This window comes from Cygnus atratus, chromosome 20 (genome assembly GCF_013377495.2).
Source record: "Cygnus atratus isolate AKBS03 ecotype Queensland, Australia chromosome 20, CAtr_DNAZoo_HiC_assembly, whole genome shotgun sequence".
NCBI classification, from domain to species: Eukaryota; Metazoa; Chordata; class Aves; order Anseriformes; family Anatidae; genus Cygnus; species Cygnus atratus.
The window spans coordinates 6,375,644-6,402,733 of NC_066381.1; the positions used below are offsets into that span (position 1 = coordinate 6,375,644).

The 27,090-nt window shown below is 53.3% G+C and overlaps 2 protein-coding genes across 3 annotated transcripts; both read right to left on the reverse strand.

The window, feature by feature from the left end:
- Positions 1-273: 273 nt before the first annotated feature.
- RILP (Rab interacting lysosomal protein) lies at positions 274-5,276 on the reverse strand. 2 transcript variants are annotated; one of them, XM_035559112.2, is made up of 8 exons: positions 4,973-5,276; positions 4,546-4,669; positions 4,111-4,232; positions 3,734-3,925; positions 3,440-3,603; positions 3,186-3,308; positions 1,343-1,426; positions 274-1,034 (listed from the first exon to the last, which is right to left on the reverse strand). In XM_035559112.2, the coding sequence occupies exons 1-8, from the start codon at positions 5,237-5,239 to the stop codon at positions 881-883; spliced, it is 1,230 nt and encodes a 409-aa protein (XP_035415005.1). In that variant the 5' UTR covers positions 5,240-5,276; the 3' UTR covers positions 274-880. The 2 variants fall into 2 exon arrangements, with proteins under 2 accessions (XP_035415005.1, XP_035415006.1); XM_035559113.2 differs by lacking the exons at positions 274-1,034; positions 1,343-1,426 and adding an exon at positions 2,779-3,004 and having other exon boundaries at positions 4,973-5,275.
- Positions 5,277-5,337: 61 nt separating this feature from the next.
- On the reverse strand, positions 5,338-25,360 carry PRPF8 (pre-mRNA processing factor 8). Its single transcript, XM_035559107.2, has 43 exons — positions 25,292-25,360; positions 25,071-25,180; positions 24,825-24,993; positions 24,009-24,173; positions 23,690-23,908; positions 22,880-23,092; positions 22,478-22,603; positions 22,294-22,399; positions 21,136-21,326; positions 20,825-20,944; positions 20,565-20,754; positions 20,131-20,250; positions 19,668-19,802; positions 19,427-19,556; positions 18,842-19,038; positions 18,523-18,729; positions 18,278-18,441; positions 17,784-17,910; positions 17,467-17,659; positions 16,952-17,139; positions 16,500-16,738; positions 15,812-15,958; positions 15,338-15,548; positions 14,889-15,005; positions 14,555-14,802; positions 14,182-14,361; positions 13,567-13,702; positions 13,155-13,324; positions 12,723-12,852; positions 12,397-12,543; positions 12,012-12,172; positions 11,194-11,385; positions 10,361-10,598; positions 9,985-10,113; positions 9,280-9,393; positions 8,963-9,136; positions 8,527-8,720; positions 7,936-8,175; positions 7,715-7,856; positions 7,221-7,361; positions 6,752-6,891; positions 6,346-6,548; positions 5,338-5,652 (listed from the first exon to the last, which is right to left on the reverse strand). Exons 2-43 carry the CDS (start codon positions 25,168-25,170, stop codon positions 5,498-5,500), a joined length of 7,008 nt encoding a protein of 2,335 aa, XP_035415000.1. The 5' UTR covers positions 25,171-25,180; positions 25,292-25,360; the 3' UTR covers positions 5,338-5,497.
- Between the last annotated feature and the right edge of the window lie 1,730 nt (positions 25,361-27,090).

A 27,090-nucleotide genomic window follows, 5' to 3' on the forward strand; every position in this document is an offset into this window, starting at 1 on the left:
AGCGTGGTGCTCCCCCCAACACGCAGGATTTAACTCCTCCGCGCCCAGTGCTGCGCCCGAGCAGCCCCAGTTGCCATCGCAGGTCACCCGCTGGCCATTTGGGGTGGCTGGAGCACAACCCATTGCCACTGTCCGCAAGCCAGCCCCCCACAGGGGCTCTGGCACCGTGCGGCAGGCTGCAGCCCTTAGCACCAGCACACAAAAAGCCGCAGATTCGCTGGGGAACGGCTCCCAAAACCCTTCCCTGGGCTCCTTCCAAAGCAAAGACAGAGCAACGGTTGCAGCGGGTGCCTCGCCGGAGGAACGAGCGCCCCGTTTATTTCTGACTCCCGTTCTAGCTTGAGGAATTACCTGGCCCACGGGAAGGCTGTGCCCCCACAAGCACAGGGATTGCCAAAGTCTTCCAGTTGCCAGCAGCAGGAACAAGTCCCGGTACAAAAATGATTCACCCCGCGTCGGAAACGTGCACGAGGGGCACTCGCTGCGCCGCAGCCCCACGGCTCCTGAGCGCCAGAGCACCCGGACACCCAGCCCTCACCAGTGCAGCGTGCTCAGCCCGGCGCGGGCACCCACAGGACAGTGCCCATCCAGCCCGGGCACTCTTCCTCCTTCTTCACATTGCAGGGATAAGGGGAGGCACGGTCAGAAAGGGGGGAAGGAAAACACCCACACAGGGCAGGATCTGTCGACGGGCCCCTGGGCTGTGCCCACCATGGGGTGCTGCAGTGCAGTGGGGAGTGGGCACCCACCGAGCTACAAGCAGGGAGAAGCACGGAGCAGCACCCATGGGTGCTGAGCTGCCCCGTGCTGGCTGAGCCCCCCCCACTGCCCCCACTGCTCCGTGCCCACGCGGCTCCTGGCGGTGCTGGCTCCAGTAGGGTCAGAGGGGCGGCGATGCTCTGTGCGGGCCGGCCGCCCGCTCGCTCTCTCCCACCATCTCCAGCTGCGTGTCAGGCGAGTTGATGATTTCCCAGGCTCTGGAGCAGCTGGGCGCGGGGGGGTCTTTGCTGCTGCCCTGATACCACAGCCCGAAGCTGCAGAGAGAGCAGATAAGGGGTGTGGGGGAGGAGAGCTTCCCAGGGAAGTGGCCGGATCCCAGCCACCCTTCTGCATGCCTGGCTGCGAGCCCCCTGAGCATGTGGCAGCCCTGAGGAGGCAGCGGGGTCTCTGCCTGCCCAGGGAAAGACAAATCCCCCAGGAACCAAGCAGTCCTGCTCTGTGGCAGCACGCCAGGGCAGGCACCAAGCTCAGCCAGTGTTGGGTCCACAGCTGAGCCCCAAACCTGCTCCCTGCTGGCGGAGCCACCTGTCCCCACCAGCACCTGACATGGGAGTGAACTTACAAGCTCCTGATTTTGGATTCGGGAGGCTGACCATCCACACAGTCTGCGCTGCGAGCCGGGAGCCAGGAGCCCTCGTCTTCCTCGCTGCAGCACAGAGGAAGGGACAAAAACCCAGCTGAGCCACACACGGCGAGCACCAGAGCCCCCGAGCACCCACCATGCCCCAGCACCACATGTAACGGGCAGCCACTGCTTCCTCTGCCCTGGCTGTGCCACAGGAGCAGCTCAGGGAGAGCCCTCCTGGCATTTTCTGTCTTATTTTGGGTCTCCATCACTGCCTGGCGGGAAGGCACCCATCTTTTCCTCTTGTTCCCAGCCCGCTCCATCCCATGCTTGCTCTCCAAGCCCTTGGCACCCAGTCACAGCAATGCTCACGTCCCACATCCAGCCACATTTCACGGCGAGCACAGCCCCAGCACCGTGACCTCAGCCCCAAAAGCTCTCAGATACCAGCTCCAAACACCCAGCGCTTGGTCAGCAGACGCTGGTCCCACATTGCCACGGCAGCAGAGCCGCAGCCCACGCCGAAGTCCGTAGGCAGCTAAACCTGGCACGCCGCTCAAGGGACCTGCAGGCACTGCTGCTGCCTTGGCTGGGTGCCGGGGGGACGTCCCCAGCCCTGCACAGCCCCCAGCCCACCCAGGGTCTGTGCCAGCTGAATGCGGTCTCAGGGGCGCCACCAGCTACAGCTCGGCGACGTGATGGGGACCAGCCAGGCCCCACAGGACAGGGGGGTGACCCCCAGGAGAGGACTGCAGGGCAGTGCATGGTGGCAGCTGTCCGGTGGCAGGGTGTGAGCAAAGCAGGCAGCTCCCCCGAGCACACAAGCGAGCAGCATTTTTAGCAGGAGGAAAAACAAGCTGTGCGGAGCTGGGGGAACACCCGTGCTCCTGAAAATCCCGTTCTGCCTCTCCAAGGGCACTGCAGGTTGCACAGAAAGGTTTCAGATAGGTGGGGAGGACCCATCCCTACCCTGACCGGCCTGGCCCGGCAGGTCCCAGCCAGGAGCACCGAGAGCATCCCTGCCCTTCCCAGCCCCCGGAGCTCCGAGCAGCACCAGCCACCTCCTCCTGTCTGAGCAGCAGAGCCAGGACCCATAAGGGCTGCCGGAGCTGGGAAGTGGCCACGCTGGGAGCCTCAGCTCCAGCCCGGGAGCACTCTCAGGCTGCTCCAGGTTGCACAAACCCTCTACACCTGGGTCCCCGCTGCCAGGAGCCCCCAACGCAAGCAGCAGCAGCAGGTTTCAATGGCACAGAAGAGCTCAGCCCCCTTCAGACCTTTATTGAAGCCCCGAAAGCCAGTGAGATACGTCCCCATACGTCCCCCCGATGCCACAGAGCAGCTTCAGCGCAGGCTTAGCCCCCTGCCTTGAGCAGGGCTGGTGCTCAGGAGGGTCCTTCCCCGTGGCGAGGAGTCTGCTGGAGCCAACACTGCCCACAAACGTCTGGCAGAGCCTCCAGGGAACACCTCTACCGTCATCTTCAAGGGCTCTCTGCTGGGTGGCCTCCAACCATGCAGCGCAGGGACCAGCCCGGTGGTCCCAGCACCGCCACCATCCACGCAGGGACAAGAGGCACTCGGCCATGGAGCAGGCGTGTGACGGGGGACAGGGGCATGCGAGCGGCGGCAGAGAAGAGCCCAGCCCCTGCAGCACTCCCAGGGCTGAGCCAGAGCGAGACATCAAGCGCAGACAATAAACCTTTGATCTCTGGAAGCAGGCAGGGACGAAGCAGGGAGCCCCGGGGAGTTCCCTTGCAAGGTGTCACAGCGCAGGGAAGCACCAAGCCGGCCAGCATTCATCCCGCTCAGGAGACCTCCCCGTCCTCGGACCAGCCGGACTCACCTGCTCGCCGACTCCTCTGCCGTCCCCAGCATTTTGGCTCGGATTTTTCTTTTCTGTCTTTTGATTGTCGACTTCATTGCATCCAGGAAGAAGCTGGGAACTCTGTCTTCATTCAGCAGCTCCCTGGTGAAGAGAAGGTGGTGGTTAACTGAGAGCCTCACGAAGAAATCCTGCCTGGATGGTGCCAGGAGCAGCCAAGGGATGCTACGGGGACAGGAGGCACCCGGCTCGATTCCCCGTGCCACCAGGCTCACCGCTGGTAATAGGCCAGCTCCTCCTGCACCAGGAACAGGTTGGTCTTGAGCTCGTTCCGCTCCTGCAGGATCTGCTGCAGCTCTTCCTTGGAGAAGCAGCAGTGAGCGGGGCTCCTGCCCACGGCCCGGGGCTGGGGCTCCTCGTCAGGCAGCGGCTCTCCTTCCTGGGGGACAGAGAGGGTGAGCAGGGGGACGCGGACCCTAAAGCCCTGCTCTCACCTCCCACTGCCACACGTTAACAACCTCTCCTCGGCCACTCGGAGTCCCCCCCCCCCCCCGTGGGCAGCAGCTCACCGGGCTGGGCTTTGGCTGCGGTGCCTCGGAGGCAGCCCTGCTCCTCCTGTTCATCTCCCTCTGGGTTTGCACCACGACGGCCTCCAGGTCCGACTTCTTCTCCAGCGCGCTCTTGAGCTGCGCCTGCACCACGGCCACCTTGTGACGCAGGTCCTCGTTCATGGACATGAAGCGGTGCAGTTGCTCCTGCAGCTGGAAAGCCCACGGCAGCCACAAAGTGAGGCACAAGGGCACCGCTCGGCCGCCACCCAGGCCACCAGCGCCTGCACGGCGTGGGAAAGGCATCTGCCCCAGCAGGCTCGTGACACCGGCCCCGGGGAGGGGACATGGAAGCAGGTCCCCAGGCCCTTCACACCCTCCAGCTCCCCCGCGCTCACCGCCTCCGTGTCTCGGCTCTTGCAGACGATCTCATGGGCTTGGGCACGAATCTCGTCCCGCTGCTTGTCCACCACCTCCTTCAGCCGCAGCATCACCTCTCGCTCCTTCCGCGCCGTGCTGTCTGCGCCCAGACGTGGGGGAGCGGGCGTGAGCAGCTCCCGGGACCCAGGGACACCCTCGTGCTGGCACCCTGCGTCCGTCCCCACCACCCTCTGGATCCCAGAGCCTGTGGACGCCTCCACCTCCCTGGCACAAGCTCCTCCCAGCCCACGCAAGGCATATTTTGTCCCAAACCCTTCACCCGTGCTTAAAATCAGGGGATTGAGGGGTCCTGCGGCTCACACAAGCCAGCATTGGTGCTCTCTGTTAGGACAGGGGCACCCACAGGGACAGCCGGTGGTGGCAGGGCACCCCGAGCCTGCCGGGACACCCACCTTCCTGGGACTGGCTCTCGGCAAGCTGCCCCAGGAGCTGCTGGTTCTGCTCCTCCAGGTGGGCCAGGCGGCCGCGCAGGGCCCGCTCCCGGCGCTCGGCCTCCCACAGCCTCTGCTCCAGGTCCTGGGGGACAGGGACAGCGGGGTCAGGGCCACCCCCAGGGGCTGGGGGACAGGACACAGACGGGTGTGAGCCAACCCCAAGGGGACAGCAGCGTCCCCCAGGGGAATCCCGCAAGGACAAACGCCATCACGGAGGGGACCCATGAAGGAAGGAGGGCCAGGCCAGCCACCTGCCCTCGGGGACATAGCAGAGGGGTCAGCACTTCCCCAGAGCGCCAAAGGGCCCCTGGCCGGGCGCCACCAGGAAGGGGACTGGGGACAGGTCACCGCTTCCCCCCGGGGATCCCATCGGCACCCCGCTCACCTCCGCGTCCTGCCGCCCGGCCGGCGGCGCCTCACCCTCGGACCCCGCCGGTGTCACCGGTGCCACCGGGGCCACCAGCGCCTCCAGCAACTCCAGCAGCCGCACAACTGGCGGCACCAACCCGGCCACGGCGTCGGGCCCGAAGCGGCCCGAGAGGCGGCGCAGCTCGGCGCCCAACGCGCTCGCCATGCGGTAGACGTGCGGCGGGGCCAAGCGGCCCGGAGGCGTCTGCCACAGGGGCTCCGCGCCCCGCGGAGGCTCCGCCATCGGCCGCCACCGTCGCCGTGACCGGACACGGGCCCCGCGCTCGCTCCGCCCCGTCCCGCCCCGTCCGGGGCCGCCCTAGCGAGGCGTTCACCTTGGTTAAAAAAAAAAAAGGATTTATTAAAGCCACTCTACAGACGGTACAACCACCGAGACATCGCGTGCGGGGTAAACGGGGGACAAGGGAGGTGTGAGCACGGGAAAAGCAGGGAGAGGCTGTTGAATATCAACAGTACTAAGAGTGCCGGGGGGGGAGCAGGGCTAGGCGTAGAGGTCCTCCCGGTCGGCGGAGTAAACCTCCCCCTCCTGCAGCAGGGCGAAGTTGAGGAAGTGAGAGGGGCGATGGACTTCGTGGTAAAACTCCTTGGGGTTGGCGAGCTGCAGCTCGTACTTCATGTTGGGGTCGTGGCGAACACCTGGAAGAGAGAGTCGCAGCTGAGCCAGCGCCTCCGCCTTCAGCTCCCTCCCGTACCCCTCTGAAAGCCCTTCCTGCCATCCCTCATCAATCAGGAGCTTAACGAAGCCCTCTGCCCTCCCAAGAGCATTCTTAAGCAGAGAATGGAAGAAGTTTTAAATCCACAAGTCTCCACACTTTGTGTTCCATGACTCCCTCCCCCAGAGACTTAAAATGCCCCCACAGTCCTTTCCTGTAGAATAAGTCAAGCATGTTGTCTGCCAGTCTCCTCATTTCCTGACCCCTTCCTGCAGCTATGGTTCACCAAGCTCATGTCCTCCTACCAGGGCCCCCTGCTACCCCCCCCTACTGGGCACAGCTTCCCTCTCCCATCATCATCTCTTCTGCCTGACAGATATTAATTATTCAGTGGCAATACACCAGACACTACAGTCCGGAAACACAAAATGGTCTCACGTCTGATTTCTCCCCTGCATCAGAGTTTGCTCTCTTGCTGCCTCAAATCATTAAGAACTGACATCCCTGTACTGGTACCAAGGAAAGGTCAGACCACAATGCTAGTATCCCTGCCAGCTGCTCAGAGGAAGGTCAAGCTTCACAACATGTGAGGAATGCTTCCCTGAAGGAGCCATTTCCTTCTCCCTCCCCAAGCTGTTCACGTTGCCTCCCTTCCTGTCCCCTTCCCGGGGCTCACCCATGAAGTTGTAGTTCCAGGACCCTTGCGCTGGAACCATGAAGAAGCCGAGGAAGCGATCTGAGAGCAGCATCTGCACCCTCTCGTAGTGGGATGGCAGGTAGCCCTTGGGGTTGTTCCCTTTGTCTGTGTTCTGCCTGCCCCACTCGTAGCCGCTCGGGGTCAGTTTGTAGGCTGTCAGGGTGCAGGAGCCTGGCGTAAAACTGAAAGGAGAGCAGAGAGATGATGCAAGCCAGATTAATTTGGGACAGAGGGAAACGAGAAATGAGCAAATGCCCCCTTTCTGACGAATTTTTAGTTTGAGACTTCAGCATGCTCCCAAGAGCTGCGCCCACAGGTCCCCTCAGCAGCCTGGCTTCTCTCTGCCCTGGCAGAGGGGACACACAGAAGCCCCGCTGCCTCCCACCTGCAGGTGATGATGATGGTCTTCTCCCCGTCCCAGGAGGGGTTGTCAGCCATGACCTTGGCATGGGTGGTGACATCCTGTGGTGACAGCTGCGGGGACTCATTTGGCTGGGTGTGAATCCACCCAAGAGGTTCCATTTCCTGATAAAAAGAAAGTGAAAATCAGTTACTTTACAAAAAGAAACTGAAAGCCAGGAGAGAAGCAAAAGCTGTTTAAAAATAAGACAGCTTCAAGCACGGTACAAGGTACACGGGGACTAAAGGCTTCTCCCTTCCACCTGATCCCGGATCAGGCGGACTTCAGGCTGAGCCACTGAAGCCCCATGTCCACAACAGAGCAAGGGCACCCTGCAGAGGTAACTGAGGCGAGTACATCAGAGCTGAGTGTGGAAGCAAGACTCTCCCATCACCTTAGGTCTCTGTTATGGAGACTGTGGTCTTCCACAATCCCCAGGAGCAGCTCAGCTCACCTTGAGATACTCGTGCTGCGGCAGCTGCCCCGGGAGATGCACGGTCTGGTGTGTTCCCCACTGGGGCACCATCACGATGCACCGAATCTCCTTCACTTGGGGGTTGTCAGGAGGGCTCACTCCATACAGGTAACCAGCAATCTAGGAACACAAAAACCCGCTTTATGAGCCCAGAAGAGACCTCCCTGTAACCATGTAAGAGTCAGTGGGCCTGTCCTTAGGTCCTGTGGCACGTATCTCTTGTTCAGCAGGTCCTCACTAGAAGAGAAGATCATAGTTTTGTTCTGTGCTGAGTTTCTCCCCAAGTGTGGCCATAGGGAGCCTTCAGGACCTGGCTAGATCTCAAATGTGCTCAGCCAATATCACCGGTGTCTACCTTCAGCCTAGAGACAGCAACAGGCTCCCAAGCCCTTCACCCTTGGAGCTGACTGCCCAGGACCGGTGTGTGACCCAGCAGCATGGAGTAGCACTGCAACAGACTCCAGCAAGCTCACCTGGGCCCGCAGATCTGAGATGCAGATGAATTTCTTCAACACGTTCTTGGGAAGAATGTACGTGTAGCCTGTTTCCTTTATATCGTCTGATGAAACGTAAATGTGGTTCGTTCTCAGGTGGAGGTTGGCAGCTGAAATTGCTCTGTGAAGAGGAGACAATTATTACAGGGTGCACAGGTCCTTCCTGAGCACTCTGACCTTTTCCACTGCTGTCTTCCTACCTGACTCGCCACTCAGTCTTGGAGGAGAAAGTCTGGGTTTCGTAGTTGCTGGTTGTGGAGGTGATGATTTCGTCCCCATGTTTGTTAACGGTGCGGGTCTGCGTGGCTGTCAGTTGCGACTGCTCCTTGGTTTGCTTCTCAATTTCTGCAATCTGTTGTCTCTGCTGAGAGGGGGCAGAGATCTCCATGCCCAGGATAATGTCTCGGATCTCCGATTGTGTCAGGGATGCAACATTCACACTGGAAAATAAAATTCACTCAAGTCAGGCACTTCAAAATACATGGCGGACCCTTCTCACCAAGGCACAAGCTTGGAACACACAGTCAGGGCACTACAAAAAATGAAATCACAACATTTTAGACAAGAGGAAGGACCAAATCACACGATGCACAGATCAGAAATCACAGATCAAGTATTTTTATCTGCCTTTCCAGAAAGAGATTAGTATAACCAATTTCCCCACAAATCTGACAGTTCATTGCCAAAAGCCTTTCAAAGTCTTCTATCTGCACAAGGAGTGCTCAGGCCACACAGTATTTAGAGCAGGAAGGAAAGGCTGACAGGATTACTGCAGCAGGACAGTGGCTTACTTGTTCTTCTTGCCATAGTCAGCAAGGATCAGATCTTTCAGCTGCACCTCCACCTTGATCCATTCCTCGTCTGTCAGGGTTGGCCAGATGTGGTGAGGCTCTGTTATGGTTGTCTTGTCTGGTTTCAGAATCACTTTGGCTCGATCATTATTCACATGTAGTGCACGAAGAATCAGAATCAGGCGGGAGAATGCCTTAGAAAAGAAAAAAGATGCAGCTAGTCAGAAAATGCACTGTTTTTTTTTCCCTTTCACACCACTCCTCTCTTCGGGCACACCGACAATACATGAGAAGCGCCAGTGGAATCAATCTGAAGAAAAATCCACGCAGATCAAGAGCAAGTGCTCGAGAAAAGTACAGGGAAGGACTTCTGAAACCTTGGCTTTTGGTTTGTGTATCAGTGGCAAAGCAAAGTACAGACTATGCATGTCCTCACCGTGTAGGAAGAGATGGTTTTCAGCCAGTCATCATAGAGATTGAAGAGAACCATCTGGGGTTCAGTAGCCTTCAGGATGAGATCACCAAACTTCTCCACTTTCAGACAGGCCTGGAAAGGCAGCTGCAACTCTGAGCCTTTGATCACAATATTGGGGAAATCCAGCAAGTGCACCTGGAGGTTATTGAGAAGAGGAATTAACTCACAGCCGTTGGAGAACATTGGTCCAGATTAAGACTTTCATGGGAACACAGAACTGTACTGCAACCTCCCTAAGATTTTACAATGTCCCTAAACAACAGCGTGCACATTGTTACCTCAAGTGGGTCCAACATGCCCTTTCGAGTCACTATGATCTGTTTAGGCTGCTCCTCCACGGGAAGCGATCGAATCAAGGCAGCCACTTCTTCAGCAGTCTTCCACTTGGCCAGCTATAAAAAGACAGCAGGGTTAGAAGAATATCTCCCTGCTAACAGCAAAGTCTCCATACTTCCGAGAATGAGAGAGGCTCAAACCAAATCCTAAAAATACATCAGAAATGTATGGCTTGTTTCAGATCAGTGACACGGCCGAGCATTTCCCTCTCACTGATCACAGAGGGCAGTTCCCATTCCTGAAGCTCAGTTACTCCTGACTGGCTGAGAAAAAACAGCTGATTACACCACCTCCCTGGCTTCATCACCTCAGTGTCTTTTCGCTGCACTGGATGTTCGTCCAAGAGCAATGTCATTTGCTGTAACAGTCAGCACAGCGCTGTTTCTCAAGTCCCGCTGGTCGACATAGGCTCTTTACACCCCAGAGCCTCAAAAACCTTGCAACATCAATGCCCGCATTCTTACTTCTTTATCCCATGCAAACGCTTGCCAGAGCACAGGTTACACACTGGCAATTGGAGCTCCAAACCTGTTGAGTGGCAGGAAGCTAAACACCCTCATGATGCTTTCTACTCAACTGCATATTCCAAGAAATCAGAGCCCAGCCCTGCCTCACTGCCCAAAGCACAAAAAGCAGACAGGCCCCACCTGTCCGAGACGTTTCTGTCCTGCCCACACAGATGTATGGATGATCTTCAGGAAGAGCTGTCCGGTCCTGGGATTGAAGATGAAAATGGCTCCGTTGATGGGTTTTGTGGTCAAATTCCCTTCAAAAGTCTGAGGAAACAAGCGAAAGTAGAGTGAGATGAATGCAGCCTATCCACACACTTACACAACTGACTCACTACATGCTTTGAGCAAGAACTGTACTGGAAACTCAAGAGCTGCTCTGTGCACACTGCAAAAAAAAAATGGGTCCATGCTGATTCCTAGTTTTCCATCATGCATGCCTCCGCAATCATCCCCAGCAAAGGACATTTACAGTCCTTGTTCCTTCCCCCTGCAGGTGCACCCCTGGCCTCACCTTGTGAATGGTCACTCTGTACACGTTGGTGTCATCCACAAACCAGATGATCTGGTTGGAGAAGAGCTCTCCATAGTTCTGAGAGGAAAGGTATGGTTCTGTGGGCTCAGATGAGTACAGCTGCAACCCCTTGCGGATTCGCTCTCTCAACACATACAGCGCAGGATTTGCCTTCATAATTTTGGCCATAGCCTGCTGGATCAGAGGTTTGCTGCCAGGGAACCAGTTGCCGTAAGCACTGAAGAGGAAAACAGACAAACAGCTGTTGCCATCAGCTCTATGATGAAGCAACAACAGCTATGGACAAGTCTTGCCATGCAGCAACCAGGCACCTTTCTGCACGCTGATTACTAACTTCTCTTGTGATGTCCTTGGAGCTGTTCACCTATAGCTTTTCCCTACACTTCCTCTCAGTGGGAAGCCAGAGCACGCACACGTTGCAGTCCCAGAAAAGCTGCATCTTCTCTAATTGGCCCACTGGAGAAGTCTGCTTTAGGTGACATACAGCCCTAGTTCCCCCCCAGGGAAGAACTGTTGCCCCCTTTAGCAGACAGCTTTTAAACAAGGCCTGTCCCTGAACTTCAGGAGGAGTCTGGCAGAGATCCCCTAAGAAAACAACCCATTAGTGAACTGGGAGGACTGAACCATTGTTACAGCAGACATCAGGCAACCTGACAGAGCTGCCTAGATGCCTCATCCCATCCAGTGCGTAACTCCAGCGTCTGCCTCCTTCCCTCACACTCTTGCCTGGACTGCAGCCCAGTTCAGAGATGCGCTAAGACCCATCCAGGAACTACCAATTACAGTTAAAATGCAGACGGTGCAGATCTTACCTGTGCAAGTTATAGGCCAGATCGATGGCAATGAGCACACCGGTGGGAGATGGATAGATACTCATGTTGTCTGTAGTGTAGTCCAGGAACTTGGCTCTTGCGTAGCGCTCAATATCATGGGAATCGTAATCTCCCCAGCGCAGCTGGATATCTATCCAGTACTTCTGAGTGGTGGTGCTGTCCATCACATCTCTAAGGAGAAAGCAAGCCAGAATAATTTATCTGGCACAAAACTCTCAGGCAGATGCTGCATATCTCTTTGGCAGAGAGTAACTGCTACCAAATCTGATCACTGAAGCCAGCTGCTATCTGCATACATTCCTGAAAACAAAGTTTCCACTGCTCTCTTCACACCGCATCTGAATGCAGAAGCTGTTAATAATGCTACACGGCTACTCATCTACCGCACAACGAGCATCATCTACCCAAGGGAATGTCTGCTGAGGATTCAATTAAGTGAACAAAGCACAGATGCAGATAAGTGTCATTTTACTCCACACTGTGGTCCCAGGATGGCACTGTTCCCCGGAGTTTCCTGAAGAACTATTCAGAGCTCCTGAGCTTGGGCTCATGGTAAAGGGCACACGGAAGAGGGAAGAGCAGCAGAGATGCTCTTCATGTTTTCCAGAAGGCGGTGCTAGAGGTGCACCAACCATCCACACAAACTAGCCCTGCACTTTGCCAGGTGTGATTGTGTCCTCCTGGGTCCCAAAAGAAAACCAAAGGTGCCCAAGAGAGAGGGCCTTTAGCTCAGGACGACAGCCTCAGTAGCTCTTCTCTGCAGCTAGATCAAGGTCGAGATAAAGGGAAGCACTTACTTGGAATCTGCAAGCAATGACGGGCGTGACACATTCCACTTATAGGAAGCAAAGAGAAGGATATCTGCACATGAGGAATTCATCTTGTATGACTTCCTGGGATGGATTGTCTCTTTCTGCACTGTCTCAATCTCCAGAGCATCCAGCTCTTGATCAAACACCTGGGGAAAAGGCAGTCAAAGGTGAGTTGTGTTCAAGCAGTCTAGCTAAAAGAGTCTATCCTCAACATAGACCTAGGCAGATGCCCAGGAAAATCTAGTTTCCTCCACTTCCCTATCAAATTGCAGGAGGAGTAGCCTTCCTACTGTTGTGAGCAGGAGGCTGTTGGTACACAAGGAGCATGTCTGCACCACACAGAAACAAACCTAGTTAACATTCTGCTCACCTGACACAAATCCATTACAATGCTCTCATGGATCTTTTGCCACAAGTGAGCTCGGAAAATCTGAATGAGAGAAATCTTCAGCGTGGGGATCTTGCCATGCATGAAGATACCTGTCAAATCCAGCTGCACCTGAAACCCAACATACACCTGCAAAGGAAAAACAGCTGTGAGAACAGGCAACTGCACAACTGGTCAAGTTTAGAAAACAGAATTGCTCCCGTTGAGGAGGCTTACATCTACAGTTCATCTGCAAGAGGAGTTCTGAAGGATTAGTTGACTGCTCTCAACTCAGCAGAAGTTCCTACAGGCAAGCTCCAGATACTTACATTGGCTCTGTTAATGGTAGGAGACCACCACAGAGTGAATCTTCTGTTTGGAATTTGATTCAAACCGGATCTCTGGGCATTTGTCAGCTTCTTCCACTTCATGGACTCCTCAAAGCCACTGGCCTTCTCCCTAGAAATGACAATCAATCGCGTCATCACAGGTGACTGCCACGCACCACATACAATAAAGGCAAGAAACAAGCACACCAGGAGTGAGAAAGACTGCTTCAGGGAAATAAATTTCTGTGGATTCACATGTGAAAATTCAGTTACAGCACAATTCTGGGTACCCTCACAACTGAGCTATACAATGCACTTCTGGAAAACAGAACATGCTCCCAGCACAATCAGTACAGCTTGAGCCAAGAACTCCTCCTGGTGCACCACTAAGCTCCAGTTTGCTCGACAAGGCCAGATCAAGGCTTCCCTTACCAGAACAGACCCTCCCACGTGGGGAAGTAAGTGCCCTTGAAGAGAGTGTGCTCCAGGATGCCCTCCACTCCACCAAGTGCCTGGATCATGTCCGTGCGGTAGTTGTTCAGGTTCCAGAGCTTCCCGTCGTGGCGCTGATGTGTCCACCAGAACGGGTTCTGTTTCAGGACCTGCGAACAACAGCCCGCAAGTGAGCAGCTTTGTATTGAGATCACTTAACTGTGCTGTGTTAATTTTAGGAACCAAGATGATGATGCCAGCTAACAAGTAAAAAACCTCACATACTCTGTCCTGGAAGACACAGCTCATCTACAAGATGAGTTCAGTCAGTACTCGTGGGCAATGCAGACTGGGCAGAATCTAAGATGAAGTCTGAACATCACACTCAGCCAGGGAAATTCCCTGTCAATACCTGATACTGTTTGAAGTCAGTCCTGACTCTCCATCCTTTATCATACGCTAGGGTGTGCCGGTCCTTCTGGAAAAGTGTGTTTATACGAGGAATCCCCCTGTCCCATGAGTCCTCCAGATCCTCCAGCGTCAGACGCCTGAAGAAAAAAAGGCCCCCACGCTTTGTTACCTCTCCATTTTATGGCAACACATTAATGAATATTTCAGTTGATGAGATCACAGAAATGATACAGACCTCAGGGCTCTGGCAGGAGGTTCTAAAATGCCAAGCACTCAGAGGCTCAAAGCGTCCACAGCTTTCACTATGAACAGGCTGATGTCAAACAGCCGAAAGGAAAAGCTTGCCCTTGTAAGTGAGCAGAACTAGCTGTGCAAATGGGTCTGATGTCAGCTTTTCCTGGCACCATCTGGCGTATCATTTATCTTAAACTGTGCCATGGGTGTACTGTCTGTTTGCAGAGCCCATGCCTCCTCCAGAGGTAAGACTGCAGCTCTGCAGGCAGCCTGTAACATATATCACAGACCCAGCAAGGTCTGCAGAACCCTGAGACAGTACCAGACCTCACACCACTGCTGCTCCTGCCCAGCTGAGACGTGATTGCACATGGAAACGTACCTGTTCTGGGCTATAGCCTCCTGTCGCTTGAGGGCATATTCTGCCCATACTCTCTGAGAGTCGATGAATTCACTCTCCCATGGCTGGATGTAACGGTACAAATTTGGGATGAGCTGGTCCTCCTCGTGACTCATTCCTGAGCGGAAGTGAGTAATGCCGACGTCTGTCTGCTTGGACCACCTGGAGCAAAGAGGCAGAAGAGTGAGGTGGGAGCAATGGGACATCGCAAGTCACGTTGCCATGACCTACTGTAAAGACAACCTCTCTCTTTAACAAGTCACACTTTAGCATTCTCAGATATTTTTATGGCAAAGAATTATTTAACAGAACACGCAAACCATGTGGGCGTTTAGGATAGGGCAGTACAACTCACCTCAGGTCAGACTGTGGGATGAGAACGTGGCCCATGGAGAGCATGCCCAGCCCTCCCAGCTCTTTAGGGGTGTAAAACACCACTGGTGGAAAACGGCTAGGCATCTTGGAATTCAGCCCAATTTTGATTCGAGTCTGGATTTTGTTCTCACACTTCACCAGCAAATCAAGCAGCTCCTGAGTATTTACAACAGCTTCCCGGAAATATGTCATCAGGCCAATCAGAGCCGTGTTCCACTTGTTGACAATCTAGGAAGGAAAACAAGGGATCGGTTCTCAGGCTGTTCCCCAAGCATCTGCAGAAAGCTCTCTTACACATCTTTCTCCCACCTTACCTTAGTGAAGGTTGTAGAGCCAGAGGCCATGAGGATCTGCCTCACTCTGTTGTGAAACCTCTGCATGGACTCATCGTCCACACGCAGGAAGCACTGGGCTGTGCGCTCCTTGGTGACCTGCAAGAGCACAGGGCTGTCAGTTCCTTCCCAGGAGCCCTCCGTCCAGTACAGACAAGGTAAGCAGTAAGATGAGCTCTTGCCACCAGGGGTTTATGGAACATGGAAGGCAACTGGCTGAACAGAACCTCTACAGTTTTGGATCCCCCCTCATTCCCGACCAAGAATTCCCCATCCCTCACTGAGTTCATTTTAGCTCTACCTGCCAATGGTCCCAGGAACACAGCTGGCAAATGCGTGCTGCTAGGCATCCCCCCCCAGCAGGTGTAAGCCCTGCTCTGATGCCAGGAGTCCCAGCAGGGCCTCCTCTCCCAGCCTAACTCTCACTCTACCTCGTTCTGCAGGTTCCAGACACCGTCCTTGTGGGTGAACTCCTCGTAGCTGGTGCGACATTTGGGCAAAATACGGCACTCAAAACCACACATGTTAAACAACAAATTGGGGTTATCCTTGCTGTAAACGGAGACGAAGCTGTTCTCCCATTGTACTGTGGTGACTGATCGAGGCAGGCGGTTCTTGATATCCCAAAATACGGCACGACCCCTGAAAAACAAGGCACGCACAGTGAGGCCAGGCTGTCTGTTACCACGGTGAAATACAAACTGGGCAAGTTTTCAGGGCTTTCTTAGCACCACAGTCTCTCACATCCATCATCCACTGTCAGAATTACGGCACAAACCTCCTCATTTCATCTTACTTTTTTTTTTTTTCCTGAGCACCTGCCTGCCAGGCTTCAACACTTATTTATCACAACTCATTTTCCCCCCACCCCGGCTCCTTGTTTTTTTCCAGGTTGCGGCACTTACAGGTTGACGTCATGTTTCATGAGGCGCATCCGAGCATCCCGGGGCCAGCACTTCTTGTTGTTGTAGCCTACGATGTTCTCGTTGTTGGGATCTGGATGCTCCGTCAGGTAGCGCTGAATCAAGTCTCTTGCCTCATCTGCTGTAAACCTGGAAACGCACAGAAGAGGAACTGGAGTTATACGACCATCATGTCACACCACCAGCCTGCCCACGAAGATAAGGACCCGCTTATGGATAAGCTGATTGCTGTAGCATGTCTGAAGCTAACTATCAAATTCCTGCGTCTTCCCACCGAAAGGGACTTCAGTTTCGTTAGCACAGACCAACCCTTGACTGGGTTATCTTTCCATGAACAGACATAAAACGTTACATCCACTTGCTAGGAAGCCCCAAGAGGCTTATTTAGCAATGGAAAATGAATTTGACTTTTGATGCTGCTTTTCTGCTGGTTCAGTGAAGCTGTAGAAAAGCTCTCCTCTTAATATGGTGAACTGGGAAAGCAAGAGGAGGCATTTGGACACCCAGTTTTTCTGGAAAATCTGTTAATTCAAGTATTCCCGGTATTTCTTAGCAGAGGGGAAAAAAAGCCTGGAGTAGAAGCATACTAATTCCTGCTTTCACAACACCCACTGCAAGACGCCAGAGCAAAAGTTAAGCAGAGGAAGGCAGGGCCCCAGCGAGCTCTCACCTGAAGAAGATGTGAATGCGGTCAATGTATCTACAGAAAAGGCGGATGGGATGGGCCACCTCAGTTGCAATGTCTTGGAAGCTGAGGAAGTCATTTGGCATCTGGGGAGGCCCAGCCATTTCGCTGGCACGGTGCAGACCCAGCACCAGCAGGTCCATCACAAGCCCGTAATACTGGACAATGAAGGAAGCAAACTGCAGCCCACGAATAATCCCATAGGAGTTGGTGTGATTCATGTCCTGAGTAAAAGAAGGAAAAGTGTGAGAACCTGACTGGCACAATACACCAAAAACCTTCACGTGAGCAGCTGCTTTTCAGCAGGACCCAGTCGGGTTTCCTTACTCCCTCATCACTTCTTTCTCCAGCAAGCCTTGTGCCCCCCTTCCTACCCACGGGTCTCAAATCTCTGAATTTTACAGTCCACACCCCCCTTTTCTGACAGTAATCATCACCTTGTAGTTGATCACCACGTTGTTTTTGGCTGTCATGTAGTCAGCGATGTTGTGATCAACAATGAGACGCAACAGCCTGTTGAGCAACGTCAGGTCAATCTTTTCATACATCTTCTCAAATCGAGATTCCAGCATCACGTTGCATTCACCTTCACTTGTTTCCCAAACATCCTGCAGGTTATTAATGCCTGAGGAGACAAACAAGCATGTCATGTTAGCTGACAAGGCAATTCTCGGAGTGCAGAAGCACCATTCTGGGCATGGAAAGTCAGCATGTTTCCTGTAACACCTGATTTGCAGCCTCTGTTCCCTTCAGTCTATCCAGAAATTGAAACAGAAATACACAATCAACCACAAATGCTATGGTTAACCTACAAAATACAGCTTTTGAGCGTAATAACTAACTGTACTACTGTCTAAAAGTTGCAAATATGAAAGCTCAGCAAGGGCATTCTTAAGCAGCAAGCTGACATTAACAAAACTCATTTTATCCTGGAATACAAGCCCTCACTAACCTTGGCACCACTTGTACACTAACAGTGGAGGAGGTTCAGTGTCAGCAGGTTTGATCCAAGGAGGGAAGAGTCTTCGCTTATCAGCCTCGTACCACAAGTACTGATCCAGATAAGCATCTGTGATTTTCTCCAAGGGCTCAACGTCATAAACAGGAACCAAGTGGCTGTAGAGATCCATGAACTCAATACCCACCTAAAAAAGAGAAGGCAAAGCTGAAGCCTGTATTTACAAAGAACACCTGTGAAGTCTCTAGATGGTCTTGGTAGCACACAGCATTAAGTTTTTAGTATTCTCTGGCTTTGGCCAGGACACTCACCTCCTTGAAGGCTCTCTGAGTTAAAAGGTGTCGTTTGATTCTGGACAGAGCTTCATGAGGATTATCATACGCCTGTTCAATCAAGCCCAACTCCTCCCTCTGCGACTGATTCAGGCGAGACTTCACACTGAAAGTGAGAAAGGACAGCTCACACACCCAAGCATGAACAAACTGATGGCTGCTGCATTAAATCAATGAAAGACAGTGTCAACCAAGTTGGTTATGACAAGATCTTTAATTGTTCGCAATCCACATTCCCCAGCCGCCCAACAGCCCCCAGAAACATGGAATTGTTTTTTCCCCAAGTGGCAGAGTCATGAAGAACCCCCAGGCAGCCTTGGCAGTACCACAACCTCCAGCCTTTACCTGGCCATCAGGGTAAGTTTTACAGTGTACTCAACTCCAGGAATAATGGACAACAAAATACTTTCAGAAGCCCTTCCCAGCGCAGATGTCTGACCCTTGGCGGAAGGTAATCACTTCCCGACGCTTACCTGTAAGCTTCCTTCAGCCTCTCCAGAGCTAATATGAGCAACTTGGTGTCATGCTTGTAGGACAGAGGTGGGAATGGAATGGGTGAGAACCTCCTGCTTTCCAGCCAGTGCACTGTGGTTGTGTACACAGCAACAGCCTCTTCTGCTGTGATGTAAGGCCCATCCTGCACAACAACATTAGTCAGTGAAAGCCTGCCTATGGAAACAGCACAAATTTAAGCAACCTCAGGCAGGACAAAAAGTACCTTCAAGTAATTATGCTGTCGTTCCTGCTCAGCTTTCAAGTACAGTCTGGTCAGCCGGCCCAGATTCTTCTTACAGACAGTCTTGTCCACAGTGGCTCCCCGACGGATACGCTCTCTATTGTAGTGAGCTGTATTTGTCCACCAGTCAGCTTTTGCCTTCACGTACCTCAGGATCATGTTCTCAATAGGAGTGGGCAGCCCGGGAACCTGGGGAGGGACAGTAACATGAGGGAAGCAGGAGTGGGAACCTTCGTAAGAGCAGTTCACCCTAAGAGGTGTTATAATTGAACTGAAAAGAAAGGCCAAGCGAGGGACTTACCTTCCAGGGGATATTGGCCTTCCAGCACCGCCAAGCCTCGCTCAGATGCTGCAGGATGGTTCTGGCTTTGTTCTGTTTGATCCCTTCTGGCATCATGTCCAGAATGTCATGCATAACGGCTGCCCTCAGCTCCAGGTCAAAGTGAGACTCCACGCGCTGCTTTGTGACTGTCTTTGCTACACCCTTTGAGTGACGGCCTGCAAAAAGCAAAGTACCTCAGCAGTTCAGACGTTAGAAGAGGGCAGTGCCCCTCTTTTTTGTATTAAAGGAGTGTCCTGCAGAAAGGTGCAGGGTATCTGAAGAAGTTTAACTGCCACAACGTTACTGATGAGTTTGGAATAATTGATCAGGGGCTACGGACCCCAGAGTGCTATGGATCAGAGAATTCCACTTCCATTTAGAATCTACTGTGGTGGCACTGGTCTTGTAAGAGCTCTAAGCAGGACAATAGCTGTTGGGACTGACACGGAACATGGACACAGATCACAACTTGAAACAGAAACCTTGAGTTTAAGCTAGCAAGTAAACAGTATTAATCTTTAGCAGACAATCCTCCCATGTCCGAGATTTACAGGGTGTGCTGACCTTCAAACTGCCTGGCTAGCAGATTCCCCAGCCAGCGTTCCAGCAGTGGCGTGATGCCCCTCATGAAGAACAGCCACACTCTCCAGCCTGGAGCCCAGAAGCCACAGCCAGGACCTTTGCCCACAGGCCCCTGGAAGAAGAGAGGCATGGCAACAGCAGGTCATTTACGGACACTCCAGAATCCATCCCCTCTTGGTCAGTTTACTTGGGGTCACCACCTCGTTGGAAAAGTGGAACTTACTGTGTTAAACCTGTAGTAGATGAGATGTTTCAGGTCCTTGCACATGCGAATCTGCCTCATCAGTTTGTACTTGTATCTGTACATTCCTGTCAGCTGACCCACATGGGCAAAGATGTACTGCAAGCCGTCTGCCAACTGAAACGCAAGGAGCACAGGCAGAGATAACAATCAGCACTACACACATCGCCTCAAGAAGCCAGGCTTATTTCCCAGCTATGAGTAGAGTGTATTAGGCTGTGCAAAGCTCCTACCAGTCACTCACGGAATCATCAACTCTTATAAACTAGGCTAACAGCAGAATTTCGCACAATACCACATGCTTTCATTGCTCCCCTCTACTTCCTAACACTGCAATGGTCATCTTGTGCATCCTATATAGGCACATTCAGATTTTCCGTTCCTTCTCTCAACTTCCTCTCACCACCTTTAAAAGGAAAGAAGGAAAAGAAAGAATCAAGCCTACCTGAAACGCATCCACGTTTCCCAGTCTGTATTGGACGTGGCTGTCCACCACCAGTTTAGTCAGCCGCAGAACCTCTCGGCACAGATGGAAAGCGTTACCGAAACGGGATTTCTTCCTTTCCTGGAAGAGAAAAGACAAAGATTCAGGACTTCATAGAATCACAGAATCTTAGAATATCCCGAGTTGGAAGAGACCTACAAGGATCACTGAATCCAGCTCCCGGCTCCACACATGACCACCCAAAAAATCAGACTATGTCTGAGAACATTGTCCAAGTGCTTCTTGAACTCCAGCTAAGAGTCGAACAGCTCCAATTTGGTCAGTCTGTACAGCAACTGAACAACTGAGTCACTATGTTCACTATTACCACACCACCTACTTAAAAATCTTCAGGTATACTTTACTCTTGAGTAGAATAGGACATAGGCTGATACCTTGGTGGTGAGGGTCTTCACTGGCTTCAGGTTGAAGTTGTAATCTAAGTGAAGGTAGTTCAGGTTCTTTCTGTGGATCAGCAGGTTCAGCATGTTGTAGCCCTGGCGACACACCTGCAGGCCTACTTCCACCCAGTCCAGCTTCGTTGACTGGAAAAACTTTGTAGCCTTGAAGGAGCGGAACAGGTACCTGGAGAGAGAAAGGACTATCGTCAGCTGCAGCCCCTACAGCAGCTCCTCCTGAACAGGCCCTCGCTTACCTCTTCTTCTGGGCCTTGGGGGGTCTGTGCTTGAGCGCATTCAGAACATAGTACTTCAGTAGCTTCTGGTAGGAGACTCGCACTTTCACGGGCTGGCCTGCTGGGCAATGCTCACGATACCTAGGGACAAAGCATATTTCAAATTTTCAGGTAACTCACATTCCTTATAAAACGATAAGTCTCCAGAAAGTCCTGAAATCTCCAGAAGCCAGCCACTCACCCACCACAGGATCTCCTTATTTTATCTGAATTGTAACATAATAATTATGACACAAACATTAGAACATTCCTTCCCCCTGGGGAAAACTCACCAGTTTTTGACCAGTGGGATGTCAAGAGCTCTCCGAGTCCTCCCAGACCTCAAGTTGAAGGGCCGTGGGGCCCACAGCAGGGCAATGCCGTTGGCTGTGTTGTCTGTGTAGAGTGGAGTGTCCTTCAGGAAAGGTTCCACAAACTCTGGTAACTCAAACTCTTCGTCATCATCAGGCAATGGTTCCTGACTCTGAAATGCAGAGAACACACAACACATTTCCTAGTTGCTTCAGTTCGTTTTTCCAAGTTTTCCAAGTAAAAAACACTTTTGTTATCACAGAAGGCATGCGACAATGCTGAGTAACAGAGAAGCAAAAAACACTCTACAAGGTTCCAACGGGGCTGGGAACTAAGTCATAGAATCACAGAATCATCGAGTGGGTTGGAAGGGACCTTAGAGATTGAGTTCCAACCCCCTGCTGTGGGCAGGGACGCCACCCACTAGATCAGCTTGCTCAGGGCCTCATCTAACCTGGTCTTGAACACCTCCAGGGATGGGGCACCCACAGCCTCTCTGGGCGACCTGTTCCAGTGCCTCACCGCCCTCTGAGTGAAGAATTTCTTCCTAACCTCGAATCTAAATCTCCCCTCTCTTCGTTTGAAACCATCCCCCCTTGGCCGGTCAGTATTTGATTGAGTAAAAAGTTGCTCTCCATCTTTTTTTAAGCCCCCTTTAAGTACTGAAAAGCCGCAATCAGGTCACTCCGGAGCCTTCTCTTCTGCAGGCTGAACAGCCCCAGCTCTCTCAGCCTTCCTTCACAGGAGAGGTGCTCCAGCCCCCTGATCATCTTCGTGGCCCTGAAGTCTGGCTACTGGACCCTGAGCTAGGCGTTACAGAGGTAAATTGAGGGAGATGTCAGCTCCATGAATGCTCCAAGAGCAACCGAAAAGATAAATAGCCTATCAGACAATACTAAAACAACACTGTTATTTAGGCATTGAGCTTTGTCCTAGAGACCAAAGAAAACATCTTTGTGCAACTACAAAAAAGACAAACGGTAACTACATTTTTCTTTTTGGGAAAGAAAGGCTTGTGTTTTCTCCTGAAATATGTATGCATCTGTGCCATTATCAGAAACAAGGTTATAAAAAGATGCTACAGCCCAAACACCTCCACACACACAGTTTATCAGAGGCTGGCTTGGACAGCGACTCACCTTTACAGAATGTCTGTGTGAAATGGGGTTGATCAGGGGATCGAAGTAAAAAGCTGGGAGATCGGGATCTTCGGTTTTAATGAAAACAACGTTTGGAGTATGATACCTGCAACACAGAACAAATTATTAGAGCGTCCCGATGGCTTCCTTCTCCTCTCCCCGCTCTAGAGACAGCTGCACTTACCAGGTCAGGTGGACGTGGTGGGGCAGGTTATTGTACAGGTAAGGGAAAGCAATTTTATACTCCGTCCTGATGGGCTGCCTGATGATAATTTTGTTGATGTCATTAAATTCATTCCAGTCTTCATCCCTCAAATGAGAGGAAAAGAAATTGTCATACCGGCATTCGAGAAGACAGAAACACAAACATTTCTGACCGAAGATGCAGTATCTGCGCCTTTCCTTTAGCCTTCTCTTCATGCTACCAACCATTCAGTGTCTAAAGCAACAAGCACATCACAGACAATGATAAACTGAGCAAACGCCCAGAATTAGCTCACCCAAGGCAAGGCACGTGATAACAGATTAGCCCTCGTGACCCTTTCCCAGATAACTACTTATCTTTCCTCCAAAATCGAACACTTACTGCAGATTGATATCTCTGACGAGAGGCTCGAACTTGGGACCTCCAGGAATAGCCATGTTCAGCGCCTTGGAGGTGAAGAATGCTTTCAGGTCAAACAAATAGAAGTAGTTGTCATCCACCAGGTCGGTGAGCAGCTGATTGGCCAGCCGGTACAGCGTGGACATCATGGGCAGAGTGAACTGCCACCGCTGGTACGTGGAACCATTGACATACCTGCAGAGGAACAGAACGGGACGCTCCTTGTACAGCCAGAAGACAACTGGTCCCTTACCAAAGGACCAGAAATAACCTGACACCTTTCCCTGACTGCCATTTGCAGAAATCATTAAGGACAGCCAACTCCTGCCCCCTCCTAGACAGAAAGAGATGCTGCAGGATTGCTGAGGACCTTTATGGATTACAACTGTCCAGCGCCTCGCCTCAAACCGAAAAACCAACATCTGAAGTCACATTCAGGAGCCTCTCGTGAGTGCACTCTTAGTAAACACCAACTAAAATCCCCACTAGACAATCCAGGTTTCCATCTCAGGCACAGTGAGACGCATCAGAGCTTTAGCAATCACCCGTGCAGCAACCTGCCTGGACAGAGAGGCTCTGTTTGCCCTCCCTGGAAGCTGAAGACCAAAGAATGGCTTTACAGTGGTCAGATTCCCCCTCCTATCCTTGAGGGAAGGTTTTTTCTCCACGCCAACATCACACAGAGCCCAGCGTTGCACAAGCAAAGGTTATATACCAATAAATACAGGTAATTTATGTAGTGCATAATGTTTGTTTCCCATTCCCAACCCCTCACTGGGTTGTGCTACGTACTTCCTGTTGTCTTTCAGTGGCTGGTGGTCGTAGAACCAGTCTAGCACAGGGGCATCTTCCTCTGGATCCAGCTCAAGCTGAATTGCTTCCAGGGGCTCCACATCCAGGATGTTATCGGCATAATCCAGAGGTGGCTCTTCGTCATCAAACGGGGGGAACCTCATCCTCTTGAAGTGACGCCTATCCCTCTTCTCTCGCCTCATCATAATCCACATCGACCTGGCAGAAACCAGAGGCCGTTAGGCACTGCCTTTGTTGTGGTATCAGCGTGGGACTTTGCTCACAAGATCCCACTGGTGTAAAGGAAGAAAGCGCTTACCCCCACTGGGCGATGTACACCGGCTCTATGACCCAGGGAATCTCATTCACAAAAGAGATGGCTCCCGTGATATGGTACAAGACTGGAACGTCTCTGATTTGCTCCCACGGCATGGGCATGTTCTCCAAGAGCTTCAGAACAGCATGAGGCATGTACTTCAGAGCACTGCAATCAGAAATCAAGGAAAATCATAGTTGGAAGAGATCTCAAGAAACAGCCATTTGTCTGCTGGAAGCCCCGTGACTTGTACATCTACCAGCCCTGAAAACTGCGCTAACCTGCTCATAAAGGCCTCCAGTAACAATACTGCAAACTTCCCTTTCTATCCTTGCGCTTCATTGATCTCATCACCAGAAAGCTTTCTACTAGTTGGTTTCACAGAGAACATTACACGTTAAAAACATCCCATCGAAAATATTTTTCACAGGAGTTTTTATGGGTAACCCTACGTTAGCGCAACAGCTCACAATCTGCACGGGACAGTCCTCTGAATCCAAACAACCAAAGCACTCGTGGTGTGTGTTAATCATCCAAAACCATGCTGACTACTTCATGCCCCCCCCCCCAAACCTCTTTTAGGATTCAGCGCCCAGTTTTTTCTCAAAAACTCAAAGCAACAACTTCTTTTGCTGATCCTCTTCCGCGCTGCTATCCTAGCGCAACTGCCTGGCCTGCCTTCCTTGTGCTGCCACGCTGCTTTCTGTGCACAACCGACGCTGAGGGAAGGAGAGAGGGCTCTCCCTTCAGCAACCAGTGGGCACCCTTAGCACGGCAGCAGCTCCCGGTGCATCACTCGGGAGCGGGGCTGTCCCGTACCCCAGGTAGACGCGTTTGTCGTGGCGGAACTTCCTGTTGGTCATGTCGCCGTGGTCGCGGATGATCTTGCGGACGTGCTCGGGGGGCATGTCCTCCTTCTGCGCGTCCACGAAGCCGAATTTCCTCTTCTCGGCGTAGCGCTTGGCCTGCAGCTGCTGCCACTTGCGGGCTGCGGGGACGGAGAAACCCAGCACGGCGTCAGGCCGGGCCGGGCCCGCTCGGCAGGCCGCGGCCGGCCGTACCCACCTTTCTCCTGCAGCTTCTCCTCAGACATGTAGTCGGGCAGCGGCGCCAGCGGGCTGGGCACCGGGGCGCAGGCCCCGCGGTACGGGAAGACGGCGGCCATGGCGACGGACCTGCGAGGGGACGCACCACGGGCTCACGGCGGGGTCCCGGCCCCCTCACGGGCCCTCTCCGGGCCCTCTCCGGCCCCTCACGGCCCCCCCCGGTCCCCGGTCCCCCCTCACCGCTGCCCCGCGCTCCCCCCCCGCAATGGCGGCGCTGCCCCACCGCCGCCGCGCCTCCGAGTCCCGGATGTGGGCGGGGCGCGCGGCCCGGAGGTCTGTCCAATCGGCGCTGGCAAAGCCTGACGGACAGCGGCCGCAGCCCGTCAGAGCGCGGGAAACGGTGGGGAGGCGGGGCCAAGCGCGGGAAAGGGAAAGGAACGGTGCTGGGCGTACGCATCCGGTGGGGTGGAGGGTCCCGCCCTCTGCTGGTTTTGATTGGTGGAGAGGGAGAGCGGTGACAGCCGGGAGCGGGCTCTGATTGGGCAATCACGGGCGCGATGCGGCCTGCAGCCCCTGGTCCTGGGCTTGGGGCCTCTCCCCGTGTCCCCTCAGGGGGGGCTGCCTGCCCCGGCCCCGCCGCCTTCCCTCACGACAGCCCCGCGGCCGGTGCCCGCGCACCCACATGAGCTGTAAAGCCACCGCTGTGAGACACCCCCAAAGCAGGGCGTGCGTGGCAGCAGGAACGGTGCCAACACAGGCATAAAATCCTAAAACCATTCGGGTCGGAGAAGCCCTCCAGGGTCACCTGGTCCAACCACCCCCCTGCCACCAATGTCACCGCTGAACCGTGTCCCCAAGCACCACGGCCAACCTTCCCTTAACCACCCCCAGGCTGAACCGTGTCCCCAAGCACCACGTCCAACCTTCCCTTAACCACCCCCAGGGATAAACCACGTCCCTAAGCACCACACCCACCCATTCCTTGAACACCCCCAGGGACGGTGACGCCACCTCCTCCCCCGGGCAACCCGTCCCAGTGCCTGACCGCTCTCTCTGAGAAGAAATGTCTCCTCATTTCCAACCTGAACCTCCCCTGGCGCAACTTGAGGCCGTTCCCTCTGGTCCTATCACTGGTTATCTGTGAGAAGAGGCCAGACACAGACACAGACACAGATTTCTAGGTTGGAAGAGACCTCAAGATCATCGAGTCCAACCTCCGACCTAACACTAAGTACTCCACTAAACCATATCGCTAAGCTCTACATCTAAACGTCTTTTAAAGACCTCCAGGGATGGTGACTCCACCACCTCCCTGGGCAGCCCGTTCCAATGCTTAATAACCCTTTAGGTAAAGAAGTACTTCCTAACATCCAACCTAAAACTCCCCTGTCGCAACTTTCACCCATTCCCCCTCGTCCTGTCACCAGGCACGTGGGAGAACAGACCAACCCCCACCTCGCTACAGCCTCCTTTAAGGTAACTGTAGAGAGCGATGAGGCCGACCCCCAGCTCCCCACACCTTCCTTTCAGGCAGTTGTAGGTGGCAATAAGGTCTCCTCTGAGCCTCCTCTTCTCCAGACTAAACAACCCCGGTTTCCTCAGCTGCTCCTCACAGGACTTGTGCTCCAGGCCCTTCACCAGCTTTGTAGCCCTGCTCTGGACACAGGGCCCCAGTGAGGGTAAAACCAAAGGGAAGGCACTGGCGGGCAGCTCTGAGAGGTGTGCGGCCATGTAACCACCACCCACAGTGACACGTCGCCGGGTAGGTGCTTGCAGCACCTGCAAGCGCCACTAATAGCATAAACAGCTTTGGCCACACATTGTTCTCTGGCCTCCCCCTACCCACATGCATTGTTCGTCTGTGTGTGTCCGTGCCCGTATTTCCCTCCTCAAAACAAATGCTGCCTGCTCCTAGCAGTGTGTGGCCCCTTGTTTCAGCCCGTCCCTCAAACCAGATTTACAAATAACCTTCTACCTCGAGATTTTGAGGTAAAAGGTTATTTGCCACGCATACAGCACAACAGATCCAGTGCATTTCT